The 18,291-nt window shown below is 42.1% G+C and overlaps 1 protein-coding gene across 1 annotated transcript in view; it reads left to right on the forward strand.

The window, feature by feature from the left end:
- Positions 1-6,434: 6,434 nt before the first annotated feature.
- The window catches only part of LOC124795511 (lysine-specific demethylase 6B), a 125,828-nt gene continuing 113,971 nt past the window's right edge, over positions 6,435-18,291 (forward strand). Inside the window, exon 1 of the mRNA XM_047259610.1 lies at positions 6,435-6,500. Coding sequence (XP_047115566.1) covers positions 6,435-6,500 — 66 coding nt within the window. The remainder of the gene's footprint in view (positions 6,501-18,291) is intronic.

Genomic DNA, 18,291 nt, shown 5'->3' on the forward strand with positions numbered 1-18,291 from the left:
TTTCCCCCTCCCTCCATCCCACCTCTCAAACTTTATCTTCCTCAACCTTCCGTCTTGCCACATCCCTCTCACCTTCTCTCTTTCCAATACCACCTCCCCCTCTTCCTTTTCCATCTGCCCGCTACCCCTCTACACCTTCCACCATGCCTCATGCATCTTCCCCTGCTCTCTTCGCTCTGTCCTTCCCCTTCTCGATATATCTCAACCTTTCTCCAGCCATGCTCATCAGTCTGTGTAGCCCCTGTAATGCAGAGGCTGAGACTGCTCCCACAACACGCCTGTCATGCAGGGCCAGCGTACATGTCGGAGACTGGAAAACTGTTTCTTGCACCTGACACGTTGGCTGCCCTGCAAAGCAGTTTGATTTGGTAGGCCTATACTGTTCCTACAAACATGACTGTCATGCACACAGCCTACTCACCAGGGGCTGGAAAAACACATTTTTGTCTACAGCCCTGCTGCTAATAGAGCTAGGAGGTAATAAATGCCACAGTGCTGAAACTTGCAAGGCCTGCTGTTTCTCTGCCAAATTTGGTTAAAATCAATCCAGGGGTTTGGGAGGAGATCCTGGGCATACATACATACATATACACATACACTCTGTTTTATACATATGACAGATACATATAGAGAGAATAAGAGTCTTTGTTTCACCTTACCCACATCATTATAAGTGATCGTTCCAATTTAAGTTTTTCATAATTGCAATCCTTAGATATTTAGTTCAGATGACAGTTTTTAGATTTATGCAGTATCTTATATACTGAAATTTAATGGATGTCTTTTGGTACTCATATGGGTGACCTCACAGTTCTTCTTACTCAGAGACAATTGAAACTTATTGCTCCATTCAGATATTGTGTCTGAGTCACTCTGTAATTGGTTTTGATCTTCTGATGACTTTACTAAGTGGTAAATGAGAGCATCATCTGTAAATGATATAAGAGGGCTCCTCAGATCGTTTTCTAAGTCATTTCTGTAGATTAGGAACAACAAGCTTATAACACTTCCTTGGGGAATGCAAGACATCGTTTCTGTTTACTTGACGACCAATTACTATGATCTGTGATCCTTCTGACAGGAAGTCACGAGCTAATTCGCACAACTGAGGTGATCCACTGGAATGCGATTAGATTGGAAGATGCTTGTGAGGAACAATGTCAAAGGTCTTCTGGAATCTAGAAATATGGAAGCAATTTGAGATTCCGAGTCGATAGCACTCAATATTTGACATGAATAAAGTGCTAGTTGTGTAGCACGTGAGTGATATTTTCTAAATCTGTGATGACTATGTTTCAGTAGACCATTTTCTTTGAGGTAATTCAGACTGCAAAATTTTTAAAATTCATTCACTCATGATGTTCTGTAGATCACATCAAGAAGGAGAACATCAGGCGATGCGAAATGAGTCTAGGTAGACATTAACATGAAACAATAAACTATCACTGTTTATTATGCTATCAAAACTTTTGGAAAAACTTGTTGTCACCTCTGTTTTACTATAAAGTCGTTATTTAACTGCCGTCAGTATTTTAATATTTACTTGATAATCTCATTTTTCAAGGAAACCATTTTTACATCTACAAATACTGAGTTCTGTTTATAGTACTCTAGCTGCGTACCCAGCACTGTCAGGTATGTATTTATTTCACTCTTCTACTTGTTTATGTCCTCCATTCCCTTCTTTCTTCCTGTCTCTTCTACCTCTCTCTCTGTCCGTCTTCTCCGTTCCCTCCCTCTGTCCATCTTCTCCTTACCCCTCTCTCTTTCCATCTCTTTCCCTTCTCTTTCCCTTTCTCCCTCCCCTCCCCCCCCCCCCCACCCATCTCTGTCTATCTCCACCCATCTGTGTCAGTCTCCTCCTACTCTCCTCTTTCTCTGTCCATCTCCTCGACACCTTTTCTCTCCACGTTATCAACCCCACGCCGATAGGAGATTGCTGGTTCTTACCCTCTCAGTATTCCTTCCCAGATAATAAGTATTATTTGGCTGAAATTGATCCAGGGTTGTAGGAGGCGTTTTTTTACGCACAGATTTGTCGGCGTAAGAGTTTGTCAAATGCATTTAACATATTTCACTCATAGTTGTACATATATTTCTCCTGCATCTACAGCGAATTTCACCCTGCAGTTTCGTTTTCATGCAGTTGTTTATGTCGTCATATCTCCTGAGGTATGTGTCGTACAATGATATAATTTTGCAGATACATCCAGTGGTATATGTGGGTACTGCCTACGAAATGTGTTGCGAAACAGTTGATAAAAGTGATAAGTTAAAACGTTGTGTTTGATGCGGCTGTATTTCACGCATCACAGTGTTTATGACATCTCCTGTGACAATTTTTCTGGTACATCCAACGGTGTAAGCCAATACTGTCTGCAAAATGTGTCACCAATACGGCTAGTAGTAAAGAAGTGATAAATTAAAACGTTAATCCTGTATGGCAATTTCGCTGCATGAAAAGCGAAAATGTAGTAAGCGATAAATTTTTTTCCATCCATCATTTTGTGGGGACTGTCAACGAGTAAAAGTTTTGCAAAGGTTTGAAATTTTGTGTAAAGTTTGTTGCAAGTCACAACGTGCTTTTATCCCCAAATTTTGGACGAATAAAGCCTGTTTTCCTGGGTCGTGAGGTACATTTCTTTCGCCACCCCCACTCCTTTTACTCCGAAAGCGATTATTTCCAGACGGTATGTGGTATGTGAAATAAAGTTTGGTTGAAATCGATTGGGCGCTTTAGGAGGGGTTGTGGAACATACATACATTCATTTTTGTAATGTATATGAATTATTGCTTGTCATTCGGCTTTATAATTAGCATTGCTAGTTGCCTTGTAGCTAACAGAACTTTACAATCTATGAACCTGGATATTCAGATAATTTGTAGCAATAGTGGCTAGTGAGGTATGTTACTAATTTCATTTCGAACTGGTAGGGACTCTCACTTTTCTTCTTTTATCTTAGACAGGAGCTTGCAGCATATCTTACCCCAGGAAGTTGGTATTTTCATATTTTATTTGGTATATACTGACACTTAAGTAATGTTATTGCGCAGCCCAGAAAAAAAGTTAAGTGTTTCTACTCGAGTATATGAGATTCCTCATTGTTGTAGAACCAAAATACAGACACTGGCAGAAAAGTGTTTGTACTATTTCACGCGTAATCGCTGAAGAATTCCGCGACTGCTTGGAATTACAACGTTGAGAGAATTAAAGCAACGAGTGTAAATTTTACCAAATGAATATTTCATTTATGCATAATTCTTTTCGGAAATAGGCTCCTCTACAGACGGTACCACATGTAATTCGCGCAGGAAATGTCTAAGGATTGGCTTGAGTCAGAATTGTCCGCCCCGTTAGCTGAATGGTCAGCGCGGTTGTCTGTCACGCCATGGGGCCCGGGTTCGATTCCCAGCTGGGTCGGAGATTTTCTCCACTCAGAGACTGAGTGTTGTGTTGGCCTCATTATCATTTCTTAATATCGGTGGAAGCAACGAGAACCCACCCCTGAAATCACTTCCCTAGACACTCATGCGGTGGACGTCTCTGACGAGGCTTCCCCCATGACAAGACCTGCCGTAAGGCGGAACACAAAGTTTTAAGGTGAGTCAGAACTACAAATTATGTACCTCCTGAGAGTCATCAGGCGTATTTTCTATCGTGTCTCGGCAGATATCTGAAATTTCGTTCCTACAGTGTTCCTATGCCCGAGACATAAACAAATATTGCTTATCATGCGACTCTCAGCGACGACGGAAAGTGCTGATTTGATTACCGTTGCAAACGAAATGATTCTTAAAGTGGATTTTACGTGCTCATTCGATGGAGCGGTCCAAAATTAGTCTAGTGAGATGTTAGTTTTATCGATATACAACAGGGACGGTAAAACGAGAAGAGTAGCCAATGGCCCAGCAGCGACCGAGTAGCGCTGTTGCATGGCGGTAGCAGTCGGCGCGGACCAGGGCGGCAGGAGAGTCGCTGCTGAAGTGCTAGTTACTGTTTGTGTTTTACTTTCCGTGTTAATGCATGTCGATAAAACGCAATGGCATTAGACTAATCTGAGACCACTCTATGGAGAATGGTCGCTGACAATTCCTCTTTAAATATCATTTTGTTTGTTTCGGGAAACAAACCAATGCTGTGAGGACGGGGCGTGAGTCGTGCTTGGGTAGCTCCGTTGGTAGAGCACTTGCCCGCGAAAGGCAAAGGTCTCGAGTTCGAGTCTCGGTCCGGCACACAGTTTTAATCAGTCAGGGAGTTTCAAACCAATGCTTTACATTGACGATGAAGGATATGACGAGCGATTTTGTTTGGTCTGAGTTCAGCTACACATGGCAGAAGTGAAATTGCAAATATCTGCTGAAGAAACAGAGGAAATTCTCCTAGCGACTCTTAGAGGCGACACCCCGCAAAGTTACCGACGAAGAACTGACTGATTCTTATAAATTGTGACTGACTGCGATTTCTTCGTCATCACTGTAATATACACATTGTTGCTGTTCTTCAAACTCGCTGCAATGTATCACTATTTTTGTTTATGAATAGATTTGCGCTCTACCAAAACTAAGGTTCGCTTGGTTCGGTGCACTGCATAAATGCCGTAGTAAATTATGTTACTTGTAGTGTTGGTAGTATTGGTCGGGAAAGAAGCATAAATGAATGTGTGAGAGAGGAACTGTTTTTAGACTGTTTGTTTGTTTTGCACATAATTATAACTTTACATCGTTCAGTATTAGTCCATTATGTATTTTTTATCATTACAAAATAGAAATTGCATTGCATAAGGAAAAAATAGCTGCTCGTGTAACTTCTGCGCTTTTATATAATCAAAACAATTACCTGTGATGAGAGTACAATTTACATGCACAGACACAAAAATACCTATATAAAATGCTTACTTGGCCAGCAATTTCTTTTTTTTTTTTTTTTTCATTTAAAACCGAAGTAGCGACCGGTTTCACACCATCTTCACAGATTACGACCAAAACAGTTTAAGCTACAACATCGCATCTGTCATTACTTTAAATTCACCACGTCTCTGTAATGACAGATGTGATGTTGTGGCTTCAACTGTTTTAACCGTAATCCGTGAAGATGGTCGGTGACTGAAACCGGCCGATATTTGGGTTTTAAATAAAAAAAGCAACTGATGCTTTAACATGCGTTTTATACATTACTTGACGGCTGTTAGTAATCAAATGGCTCTGAGCACTATGGGACTTAGCTTCTAAGGTCATCAGTCCCCTAGAACTTAGAACTACTTAAACCTAACTAACCTAAGGACACCACACACATCCATGCCCGAGGCAGGATTCGAACCTGCAACCGTAGCGGTCGCGCGACTCCAGACTGTAGCGCCTAGAACCGGTCGGCCACCAGGGCCGGCTGTTAATAATCACATTCCAAAATGTTTATTACAAAAATATCTTTATGATTATTGTTATTCTGCTCTCTATATATCGTTCTTTATCATGATCAAAGGCAAGAGATTCCATTTGCAACTGATAGCTTGGAAAGTTGTTTAGAAATAACAGAAAAATGTTTTACATAGTCTCAGTGAAGTATTGAAGCGTTGTTTGTATATTTTTCTTTTGCGTTTACCTTTTCTTTTGAGGAAATTGCGATTTCTAGTGCTATAAGATAAATCTGTATTTTTTTATTATTACTACAACATCCATATGTTTCACATTACGAACCAATGATTTTCGAATAAAATCCGAATTAAACTACGACAGTTCCAATTGTACTACAAATACCGCTTATTTTTAAGTAACAGGCAAGAGGATAACTACGTAGAACAAAAATGTTCTGCAGGTTACGCGACCATTTAATCCACACTCACCCTCCAAATGATTCACCGCTTCCACTTTTTACGGAAATCTAGTAAGACACTGATCGCACACGCAAAGCGATCGAAATGAGATAAGGCCCGATAGGTATGCAGCACACCTGACGTACACGTAACGCCTTTACGATCTTAATTAACCAAAGCTGCGAGGAGAACTGCCGCAGTCAACGCTTACTTACGATAGTCTACGGTAGTTTTACAACCATACTTAAGAATAATCCGTAATCGTCCTCATCTGCGAAAGTCTGTGCCTCTCGTTCTTGTACCAGAGACGCAACGTTACTGTTTATTTGTTTGGAAGATTGCAAAGAATCGCGGTCAACGTCCTGAGGCGGGACATATGATACTCGCATTATCGATTTAATAATAGTTGCCACGGGGACAGAGCGCTGGGTCTGGACGCGGGAGGCACCGAAATGCCCATCAGCTGCGCGACATTTCGCGCCATGCAGGCTCTTCCAGCACGTACGTCACAGTTTGTTTACTAATCCGAAGAACAAGAGGAAAAAAGAGAAGTTAACTCGGGAAAATAGCACAGTGTAGTCGTATCATGTAAATATTGTACGTGCTCCCTGCACTGCAGTTCCGATGGTGCTTATAAGCAAAACAGGTTTACTTGAGGGTGTCAAGAACCCCGTCAGAAGACATGTGCGGGTAAGCAGTTCGTTTTTCTTACTATGATAGAGTTTTTGTGTCCGATAAAGTAGTTAGGGTATTCATGGTGCATATAAGCATAATCAGAACTGTCAAAGCATTTCAAATACTACTGGATACATAAACTTTGGCCTTTTACATCCTTCCTGAATCATCAGTTAAAAAAAATCTGAAAATATGATTTTTTTCTTTATTTGTCTTATTTGTTTTCTATGGTCGTTAGCCCAAGACAACATGATTAAATTAAATTCGTTCCACAGCACGTGTTCTAATCAACAGGTACTGCACTTCTTCAGATGTAGGAAGCCCAATACGTTTCAGTACTTGCCATACCTACGTATCCACGAAAAAGAGTGTAAATAAGAAGCTGACTCGTTCCTGCTCTGAACATAATTTATTTTTCATTTTTTTTCTTAAATCAGAAAAAGCTTAGTGTTTTTCCTAAAAATCTATGTTGATAATTAGAAACACGCGCACTATTATGTATAATAACAACAATTATTGTTGTTATATCATTTACGGTGATTGCCTGTTAAAGCGTTTGAGCTTGGATTTCTTTATAATAATTTCTTTGTGTTTTTTATCTCTTCCCAAATTATCTTCATATGTTCGCTGTGTTGTTTCAGTCCATTCACATTCTGTCTTCTTTTCTCTAGGTGTTCCAAATTCTTGTTGGTTGTTACATCCCATCTTCTTTCTTTCTCTGGTGGTTGCAAATTCCTGATTTTTGATGGTACTCCTGAACTCTTCACGATATTTCATTTCATCTGTTGTCACACATAGTTGTCTGAGGTCATCTCAGCTTTCTTTATCAGATTTTGTGTTATAGTATTTGAATCCTGTGAATATCCCGTCAAATCCGAGCTTTCTTTGCCTGAACGTGACCGTTTTACCGTCTATTTTTGTATTTTGATGTTAGTCTACGCAACCAAATAGCTCCTCTATTTATTGGTCCGAAAATTTTTCTAAGGATTTTCTGATTTTGTTTCTCCATTTCTTTCATTTTTGTTTAACCTTCAAATCGTATTGTGTCTACTGTGTATGGTACTTCTAAAAAATATCAGTGTTACGCTGCCTTACTTTTACGTTGAAGGATGTGGACCTCTTGGTGTACATGATTCCCCGTGAGCATTTATGCTTTTTTGAGATTTCTATTTCCTGCTTGACTGACCCCTAAAAATAAAATTAATACCTGTTGACTGAATTGTTTCTCATAAGTATTTGGAGTCAGGGCTGTGTGCGATTTTCCCGTATGTGGTTTCAATGGGGTATTGTTCGTCAGTCTGTCAATGTACTGAGCATTTTTGTGTGAAAGTTGTAATCCAGAGTTTCGACTGATTTAGTGTTGCTATTCTGCGGAACCATTGGCTTCTTTTATGTTGCTAGTGAGGACTATGACATCGTCCTCACATTCCAGACGTTCCACTTTCAGTTTTCTTTTTAGTGCAATTCGGATTTCATTAATTTCTTTTTTCAAGAATAATGTCAAAGAATAATGGTGAGAGGCCGTCACCCTAGCACAATCTGGTTGTGATCTCAGAAGGATCGGACATTTCACTCCTGTACTGCTCATTGGAGTTTGTGTCAGAGTGCTTCCCAAATGACTGCTCTTGTGTGGCTGTCTAAGCCAGATTTCTCTAGTGTGCTGCAGAGCCCCTGTGTGTCTGTGGAGACATACATATGCCTTGTTGAAGCTACAAAGGTGACCACTGTATTTTTGATGTTTCTCGTGCCAAGAATCGTTTTGAAGACTCCACATCTGTTCTGTGGAGGAGCGGGCCTCACGAAAACCTGACTGATACTTGCCTGTTTGTGGATCCGCTTGATTTTGGAATCTGTGTGAGAGAAGTTTCGAAAGAAATTTGTAGATGACGCCAGGTGATATATTATTTTGTAATTTTTGGGTCTTTCTGTCCCCCCCCCCCCCCCTCCTCCTTGTGAAGTGCGTGGATAAGTGCCCGAACTCTTACGGGAATCGGCAAAAGGCCGTGAGTAATAAGTATAATGGGCAGGGGCACTATGAATATAGTGCGGGACAAGAAGTTGGGAATGTGGGTCTTACGGGAGGCGTGCCAGAGATAAGTCCCTGCAATCGCACAATCCTCTGTGTCCTCGGTGGCTCAGATGGATCAGCCCGCACGATAGTTCAGCGTATGCGGTCAGAGAGCTGGTTGGCCTCTGTGATAAAAAAAACTGAATGGAAGGATCAACAAAGGAACTTGAACGGATGTCATGTGACGTTCGCAACGACCAAACACTACGATCAGCAACGAACAAAATGCGAAAAAAAGATGGATAGAGCATCTGCCATGTAAGCAGGAGATCCCGGATTCGAGTCCCGGTCGGGGCAAACATCTTCAACTGTCCCCGTTGACTTATATCAACGCCTGTATGCAGCTAGGGGTATTCATTTCATTGTAAGTATACATTTCTATGCAGAGAGAATGCAATCTGTTTCCCAGGTTTCTGCCATGGTCGTGTAGATTTCCTTGAGTAAATTTTCGTTATTTAGCTTCTAGATCTCTGAAACATTTCTTCTTCTGGATTCCTGTTGTTTTTGTGATTTAATTTTTTCCATGGGAGATTCGCAGATGAGAAGTTTGTCGAAATACTCTGCAAGGATTTGGCATTTATTTTTCAGTTTGATTTCTAGCGAGCCATTTTACCTTTTGAAGCATAGACTGGTAGCGGATGTTCTGTGAGATTTTCTTTAAACTTATTGTGAAAATTCACTTTAGTATTCTTAGTGAAGTTTTGTCTATTTGTTTTAATAGATTTTTATGTTTTCCACTTCTTATCGATCTAGATGAAATGTGTAATTAGATAAACACAATGAGGGACTGTCATGCAATGGCTCCAAACTGGTTCCCAAAATGTAACAAAATAAATAAAAAATGATAAATACTTGGAAACATTTACCTTTTTATTATTATTATTATTATCATTATTTGCAGATCAACAATACCAATAAAAGCACAGAGACGATTTGACCGAGCATAGACAGTTCAGACACTGGGCAAATGGCAAAGGAGATTAACCACTTCGTCTTACCATTTCACGGCGTTCGCATTATGTGTAGGTGATTGCGACTGTAGCTTACAGATCACTCTTGCATTTCATCCTAGAATATTGCCCAATAGGACTAATAAGGGATATTGAACGTAAAAAACACAGGCGCGCGAATAGTGACAGGTTTGTTCGACCGATGATATAGCTTCACTGTGAATCTGGAAAAGCTGAACTTCTCGGCCCTTGAATATAGACGTAAAGTATCCTGTAAAATCTGATTTACAAAGTTTTTAGAATCAGATTTGAGAGCTCTAGGAATGTATTGAAACCCGCTTAGATTAGTTACAGCGCTCACAATTGTATTTATTATTTACTCTTTCGGCACTTACAAAGGCAATCATCGCATTAAACGTTTAACGCAATGTATTAATTACAGTATTCTTGGAGGTCTGTTCTGAATTACAATATTCTTTACATGTTGTTATAATTCTGTACTATATTACAAAAATTCTTTAGCCACTCTGTGGCTTAGTTAGAGGGCCTGTATATGTCCTTCAGTTTACCCTCATAACTACGGACTTCACACACAAGTAAATGGTCCATTGATTGGAATGAACCACACTCAACATTCAAGACAGTGCGATAAGCCGCATTAATTCATTGGTTGCTTACTTTCACTAATACTCGTCCTGACGCGGTTCTAAGTTGTCCACAATTTCTTTGGCAGGTTGAATCTTTCAATCTTCTTGTTGGACCCTTGTTTTGGTTGTTACGTCCACTTACAGCTCACAGTTCTTTCCAAGCTGTCCTTGAGTCAACGCCTTGCACTTCTGCCGTCATTTACCATAAGACAAGTCTGTTTTTATGTCTTGGTGTAATGAGAGTTGTGGGTTGTCTAGGATTTTTTTGAATTCTATTGTGGTTAACGGTAATGAGCTAATTTCATAGGGCTCTATGTTTACAACGACGGCGAGTCAGGCACATGGGGTGGCCCCGAGTGTTACAAAGATACTCTGCATTGTCTCCTTCAATCAGATGTCCACTTTAGCTACATGTGCACGTCTCATCTAGACTGGTGAACAATATTCAGCCACACTATACGTAAATACTAGAGTTGAAGTTCTCAATGAGCTCGCTCCACCTCATCACTTCATTCCAGTCAGTTTCGGCGGAACAGCATCTCCGGATCATAGTTTCTGTTTTTATCTATAAGTCGAAGAAGCACAACGGAAATAAAAGAAAGGTTCTAGAGTGGGATTGTAATTCAGTATAAAAGGATGTCAGTGTTAAGATTCGCTGATGACATCGCTATCTTCGATGAACTACAGGGCCTGTTGAATGGAATGAACATTCTAATGACTACAGAATATGGATTGAGAGTAAATCGAAGAAGGACGAAATAATGACAAGTGGATGAAGTTAAGGAGTTCTGCTACCTAGGCAGCAGAAACGGGCGAAGCAAGGAGGATATCAAAAGCAGACTAGCACTGGCAAAAAGGGCATTGCTGGCCGAGAGACGTCTACTGATACCAAACATAGGTCTTATTTGAGGAAGTCATTTCTGAGAATTTCGGAGCATAACATTGTATGGCAATGAGACATGCGCTGTGCGAAAATCGGAACAGAAGAGAGTAAAAGCATTTGAGATGTCTTGCTACACAAGAATGTTGAAAATTAGGTGGACTGATAAGGTAAGAATGAGGAGGTTTTGCACGGAATCGGAGAGGAAAGGAATATGTGGAAAACACTATTAAGGAGAAGGGCAGGATATTAGGACACGTATGAAGACATCAGGGAATGGCTTCCATTGTACTAGAGGAAGCTGTAGAGAGTAAAAACTGTAGAGGGAGACAGAGAATGGGATGCATCCAGCAGATAACTGAGAACGCAGCTTGCAAGTGCTGCTCTGAGAGTAAAGGGTTGGCACAGGAGAGGAATTCGTGGCGAACCGCCTCAAGCCAGTCAAAAGACTGATATCTCAAGAAAAGTCTTATGCGTGTGATCTTCACGTTAGAGACACAGCGCACAGGGAAGTGTAAGCAATCATTCTTCTGGTGCTCCATACATGAGCTGAAGCCGTAATATCTAGTACAATGGCAAGTACCCTCTGTTATTCACTTCCTAGTGGTTTTCAGGGCATGGATGTAGATGTAGAGAGTAACTGCCCCTCCCCAAAAGAAAAATTTCGCCTCCTGCTCCGCCACACATTCTGACGTATCAGATCAGTATCAGTTTGAAGAAAGTCAGGACGTGTCACGGATACTGAAGAGCAGTAGGTGTGTCCGGAGCCATTTCTCGTGAAATCTCAAAACAATTTTGCTCTTCGCCACTGTTCTCTTGCAACCGAAAATGCCAGACGGCTATGGATTCTAAAAGCTACTAGCAGTCTTGTACTTTCAATTCCTGACTTTTTTCCATGTTACCAGCAGATATCAAAAACTATTATCAATATGAATATAGAAGGTATTCGCATGAATGTGAAAGTTACCCCACTGACAGAAAAATTATAATTATGTACGTGTCTAATACGGACTACACGGTCCAATTACATTAATGTGAGTATCATCTGTTCGACGTCAACGTACAATAACCACTCAGAGACGGCAGGAAGCAGCACTAGCTGCGGAGGGTATATAAAGCATGTCAAGGCGACGCGGGGAACCGTGCACTCGTTGTAATGCGGAAATGCAGCAATTTCTCTGACGTCCGAAAGTGTACGATCATTGGCTTTCGGGCCAAGGTTGGAAGCGTTTCCGAAGCTGCTAAGTTTGTAATCCGTTCGCGTGCCGACGTTGGTAAAGTATACCGTGCTGTAGAGGTATACCACATCTGACACCAGTTGTAAATGTATACATGGTTTGGGGAAAGGGGGGAGGCTGTCGTTACATATGCCTCGTGACGACAGGGTGCAGGAAGTCGAGCGGTCAGGATTAAGCAATGGGCAACCAGGCTGTTAAATGACAAAACAGGAAATTAGGTACAATAACGAGAATATATTTCTGGGTACGGTATAGAGGGGCGCGCCTAGGGTCAGAAGTTAGCAGGTTTAGGCCAGTCTAGAAGGTAGAACAACTAATTGAAATGGGCAACGGAAGGGGAAGCGGTTCATCTTAACTGACGATGGTGGCCGGTCGTGAAAAGCAGAGCCAGAGGCTATGCATTCCAAGAAGACGTCTGTTCTGCTCGAAGTCTGGGTTACAAGAGAGAGAAGCAACTGTGTTCTGCACCGCAGTGCCGGCCGCAGTGGCCGAGCGGTTCTAGGCGCTTCAGTCCGGAACCGCTCGACCGCTACGGTCGCAGGTTCGACTCCTGCCTCGGGCATGGATGTGTGTGATGTCCTTAGGTTAGTTAGGTTTAAGTAGTTCTAAGTTCTAGGGGACGATGACCTCAGATGTTAAGTCCCATAGTGCTCAGAGCCATTATGCACCGCAGAACACTCCAGCGGCCACACACGTGATCGGTATCCCGCGCACGCTATTGGCTAAAACCAATGGCGTGAATTCGCTAGCAGTTTCAGCAGAGGGCCCAGGCCGTCTCCTGTCAGCAGCTTTAACTGGACAGAACTGCCTCGGTTTTGAAAGACAAGCGACTTGTGTCACGTAGACACGGCGTGAATGACTCTGGGAGAAAACTTGTAAAGATTCCACTGGGCCTATGGAATAAATTTCTTAAACCAGTTCCCTAAAATACTCCTTGACTGGGTGCCATCCTGTACAGTGCGTGGCATAATGGCGCTACGCAAAACCGGCGCCCAGATAACAGTGGTGCACCTCGGGCTATAGACGACAGGGGTGAACGATATCCGCGGAGATGTGTGCAGGTGCATAGACACGCAGCTGTTTGGCAACTGACCACCCAAATGAATCAAGGGGCTACCCACAGTGTCTCTTCAACGATCGTCCAGCGAACGGTGCTTCGTCTGGGCCTCCGCAGCAGGTTCATGCACACGTGCTGACGCTGTTCGTCGGCGACGAAGGCTGGAATCGGCATGCCAGTAACGCAACTGGACGTCCACTAGATGGCGGCAGGCGGCTTTTCTAGATGAATCGCGTTTCATAGTCCAACGGAAGATGGCCGTTGGCGTGTACTGCATGAAACGTCTGAATGCAAACACCCTGCAACCCGGAGGGAACATTACGATCTGGGGAATGATTTTCGTGGAATTCCGTGGGAAATCTCGTGATTCTGGAAGCCACAACAGGTCAACACAAACATGCCTCTGTTCTTAGTGCGCATATCCACCCCTGCACGCAGATTGCTTTTCCTCGGCACAATGGCATCTCCCAGCAAGATAATGTAACGCGTCACTAAGCTCGCACTGTATGTGTGGTTCGAAGATCACCAGGATTAGTTTACCGTGCTCCTCAGACCACCTGCCAATGGCCTTGTCGCAGTGGCAACATCGGTTCCCGTCAGATCACCGAAGTTAAGCCCTGTCGGGCTGGGCTAGCACTTGGATGGATGACCATTCCGTCCTTCGAGCGCTGTTTGCAAGCCGGATGCACTGAGCCCTTGTGAAGAAAACTGAGGAGCTACTTGACTGAGAAGTAGCTGCTCCGGTCTCGTAAACTGACATACGGCCGGGAGAGCGGTGTGATGACCACATGCCCCTCCAATCCGCATCCAGTGACGCCTGTGGGCTGAGGATGACACGGCGGCCGGTCGGTACCGTTGGGTCCGCGATGGCCTGTTCGGACGGTGTTCCAGGCCACCTAACTCCCCAGATTTAAATCCAGGTGAGAATTGGTGGGAGCACCTCTACAGGCCTGTTCAAGCCAGGGATCATCTACAGAGGAACCTAGCACAGCTGGCCATGGCAATGGAGTGGCTCCACATTCCTGTTGGTGCCTTCCAGCTCCTGACTGACTCTCTGACCGTCTCCTGAGGTTCGCGCTGCAACAGGTCGTTATGAAGGCTTCTGACTGTTGGTGACATTAATGCGACTTGGCAGTGTATATTCCATGTAAAGTAAAGTGGTGGCACTTGTATCTTTAGTGATTAACAAACATAGTTTTTACTGATTTATTACGTAAGAAATCGTGCTTCTTTTACTGTATCGCCCCACCCCCCCACCCCCAATTCCGCGAAACTAATGTTATCGCCCCTTTCCCTATTCCAAGCTCAGATCTAGGTAACCTGTTGGCTCGAGAATGAGAAAAGGGACGAGAGGGGTAGAGTAGAAGAGGGTCGAGAGGATGACAGGGGAGGGAACTCCTACGTATAGAGAAGACGGAAAAGAGTTGATGGGCGGAATCAGATTGACAGGGAATATTTGCGAATGATAATCGGTTGAATTTACTCTGTGCCATTATTCAAAAGGTGTGTGGGTGTACGTTTCATGGCGTTGTGTTAGTATTAAAGTAGCAACGTACTAAGATTATAAAACTGGGAAAAATGAAAGGACTGCTGGTATCAGATATGTTCAGTATGGTGGAGGAGAGAGCGGTATTTGACAAGCTGTAAATGTACTCGTTTTATGGTGGAAGAGGATATGTGGAAAGCAAGGCGGATTGTACTACGTTCAAAGATTTGGAAAGAGTGATAGAATGTCGTGCGAGTGCAAATAACTCCAACATTTAAGTAGGATATCACAGCAGGAAAAGAGGTTTGCGTGAGTTTCAGTCCATCGTTCAGTACCCACAAAATAGGTGTACTGTCAGAAGAATCTGCGGAGGAGACATGTAACTCAATTATTCCAATAAGGTTGGCATAAGAATGTTGTGCTGCCCACCTCTGTAGGATTGGAATGATTGACTCTCTTATATACAACTGACATCCACAAGATGATGAGGATTTGAGCCATTTCATTTCATGTTGGGATGTACTCAGAATGCTGCACACCCAAATGGACTGTCGGGAAACCTTTCAAACGTGCGGATACCTTGTCAACAACCATTAAAATCCGGAGGAGCTTGAATAATCTCAAAATTAACGGTGAAAAGACAAGAAGTGTACATAAATCTCTGACATATCAAACACTGTCGTTTGTAAATTTATACAAGCAGAAAACAACTACATATTTAAGGTTTAACATATTAACTAACTGAAAAGGCACGTGTAAATGCCTGTATTCTTTCCAGAAAAAAGCCACTAAAGTTAAATTTTAAACACGAAAGTTATTGAACACATGCAAGAGTATTAGTTAAAGGTTTCTGCAGCTGAAGCTGTCATCATCACAGTATTTATCAAAGATATGACCTAGACAGCTCTCCCTGCCGAATATTAAACTATACAATTCACCTGAAAAAATTACGTTTTTGCTTCGTCACAGAACTCATTTACGATTTGCGACGCAATTTTTCTGTCCTGTTAGCATTATCTTAAATAATGTCATCTTTTGAAATATTGTCTTACTGCTGCTGACACTCTGTCATGTCACGTTCAGTTGCTGTACAATTAGAACAATACTTCCACCATTTGGCCCAGCTGAGGTGGGAGGTACTGAATGCTACAATCACTTAGTCTCCTCTCTGTACCATTCTTGTAAGCAACTCTGTCCCTACGACTATTCATTCAATTTTTATTGGCTTTGTGATCGCTACATTGGAGGTAAAAAGGTAGGAAACGTTTTGTGAATGTTTTAAAATTTTGGTTTGCGCCATTTTTAGATTCACTCTAGTTTTTGTATGACGGAATGTAAGAATCATCGGAAAATCCTTTGATTGTAATCAGAAACGTAGAGAGTAATATTTCTGAAAAGAAAAAAAAAAACGTCTCACACACGAATATTTCCTTGCAGTACGTTCACTGCCCATAACGTCCAATGAGATCGATGCGATCTTACGATTGCAAGAAGAAAACTTCCGTAGTACATTAGGCGTAAAACCTATTTGGAAGCTCCTGACCTTCGTTTTACTTATAACATGGTGAAACCGCGACATTCGGTATTTAAGAAATAAAATGTAGTTATTTTTGGAGTTGCAGTGCAAAAAATATAAGCGCCAACTGGAACTGCTAATTAAGACTCAAGTGTTGTGAATAAATTGTTATGCAGCAAGCCACGGAAAAACGAGGATGTCGTAAGTGGTATCATTAACTATAATACGTCGAAATATGGAAGAATGCGACGATAGATATCTTCATTAAACAGTGTCACTGGGCGAATACGAAGATTGATATCTAAATTAACAAGTCACGGGGAGAAATGAGCTACTCTTTAAAAATTTGCCGAACCGTCTGATGGTTAGGTTTATTGAATACCGCTGTTTGATAGGTCACATTTCGCCGTACCAAACTGTGAAACCGAGCGAGTTGGCGTAGCGCTTTTGAGTTTTGACTCGCCTTTTGGTGAACAGCGGTTCAAATTCCCGTCCGGGCATTCAGACTTCAGTTTCCCGTGGTTTTCTTAAACCGTTTTGGGAAAATGACCTGGATGCAAAGGATTTGACTGATTTCCTTCCCAAATCCTTTTCTAATTACCAAGTCGTCGACGAGACTTTAAATTCTAGTCAGATGCCTGAGGTAATATTCCCGCAAACAAAGTTGACACTCGGCGCGGTGGCTGATGGGAGCAACTGTAAATGGGAAATGCCTTACCGTCGCTCCCATCAGCCACAGTACCTAGTGTCAACTTCTTTTGCGCATGTAGTTCGAATACTGAGACGATTCTTGCTGTTATATTCAGAGATACACTATTCCTCTAGCAGAGATGACGATGTCAGACAAATATTGAATATGACGACTAAGTATTTCGTCAAGTGACGAGTGGCAAATATATTGACACTGACAGAACTGCATTTCGTAGTATTTATTTCAACTAAGATGTACAGGCCGTTAATGGAACCATACAAGGTATATATTTTTCATGCTTAAAACATTTTAGACCCGTTGTTACTGCTTTAGTTTGTGTAGTTGTAATTTACAATACAAGAGGCTCCTAGGTCTAAGTTAACGATTTTTGTCAATTATACACAGCTTCTGAGTTAACCGTCATTTTACATCGTGTGCAATGACTAAGCATGTATCCTAAATTGGGTCTCTCTGGAATCAGATGGCCCTACTACAGTGTCCTCTATGTTTGCTAGTGAACAAAAACTGAACAGATTAAAATATCAGAAAATGACATGACCTCCCATATGAACAATCGACTTCCAGTTGAATACACACACAAAAGAACAGGTGGCTGGCTGGTGCTTAACCAACGAGCAGCTAGTACGCAGCCTATAAAGCATGTCTTTTAAGAGAAAACCGGCTTCTGGACGAGATCCTGCACGGCGATCTCACCTCTAACGATGAGGCACGCAGTTGAGTCACACCCTCGTATTGACTAAACACATTTGTCATGGTTCAGACAGCCGCCTACGAATTCGCTCGCTCAGACTGCTCCGGAAATCGACGCTGCGGGCATTCACCTGTATCAAGCAACAGAAGACAATAGGGATTATTGTGGCGATATGCAAGCGTTGTCAGGGACGTAGTAAAACAAAGCGAAATATATTTTCATATTAAATTGATATGTTTAAAAAACAAACCTCTAGTTCTCTACAAAGAAAAACCAGTCGAAGGACGCAAATTAAACTTTTTATTTTGTTCACTCGATGACTAGTTTCGGGCGGAGACCCATTTTCAAATCGTCGTAACGTAGTCAAAAATGGTATTTCAGAATATGTGAAAACCATGCCAAAAATGTGCAACGAACAGTTACAGCGCACACAGCATTGCTTGCCAAGTACGAAGACAAGCAGTAAGAATCCTTGCCGAGTGCGGGCGGGCACTGTCTTGCTGGACTGTTATGTGCATGCGCCGTAACTGTTTTGGCATGGCTTTCACAGCTTCGTAAACA

This window comes from Schistocerca piceifrons, chromosome 1 (assembly GCF_021461385.2).
Source record: "Schistocerca piceifrons isolate TAMUIC-IGC-003096 chromosome 1, iqSchPice1.1, whole genome shotgun sequence".
Taxonomy (NCBI): Eukaryota; Metazoa; Arthropoda; class Insecta; order Orthoptera; family Acrididae; genus Schistocerca; species Schistocerca piceifrons.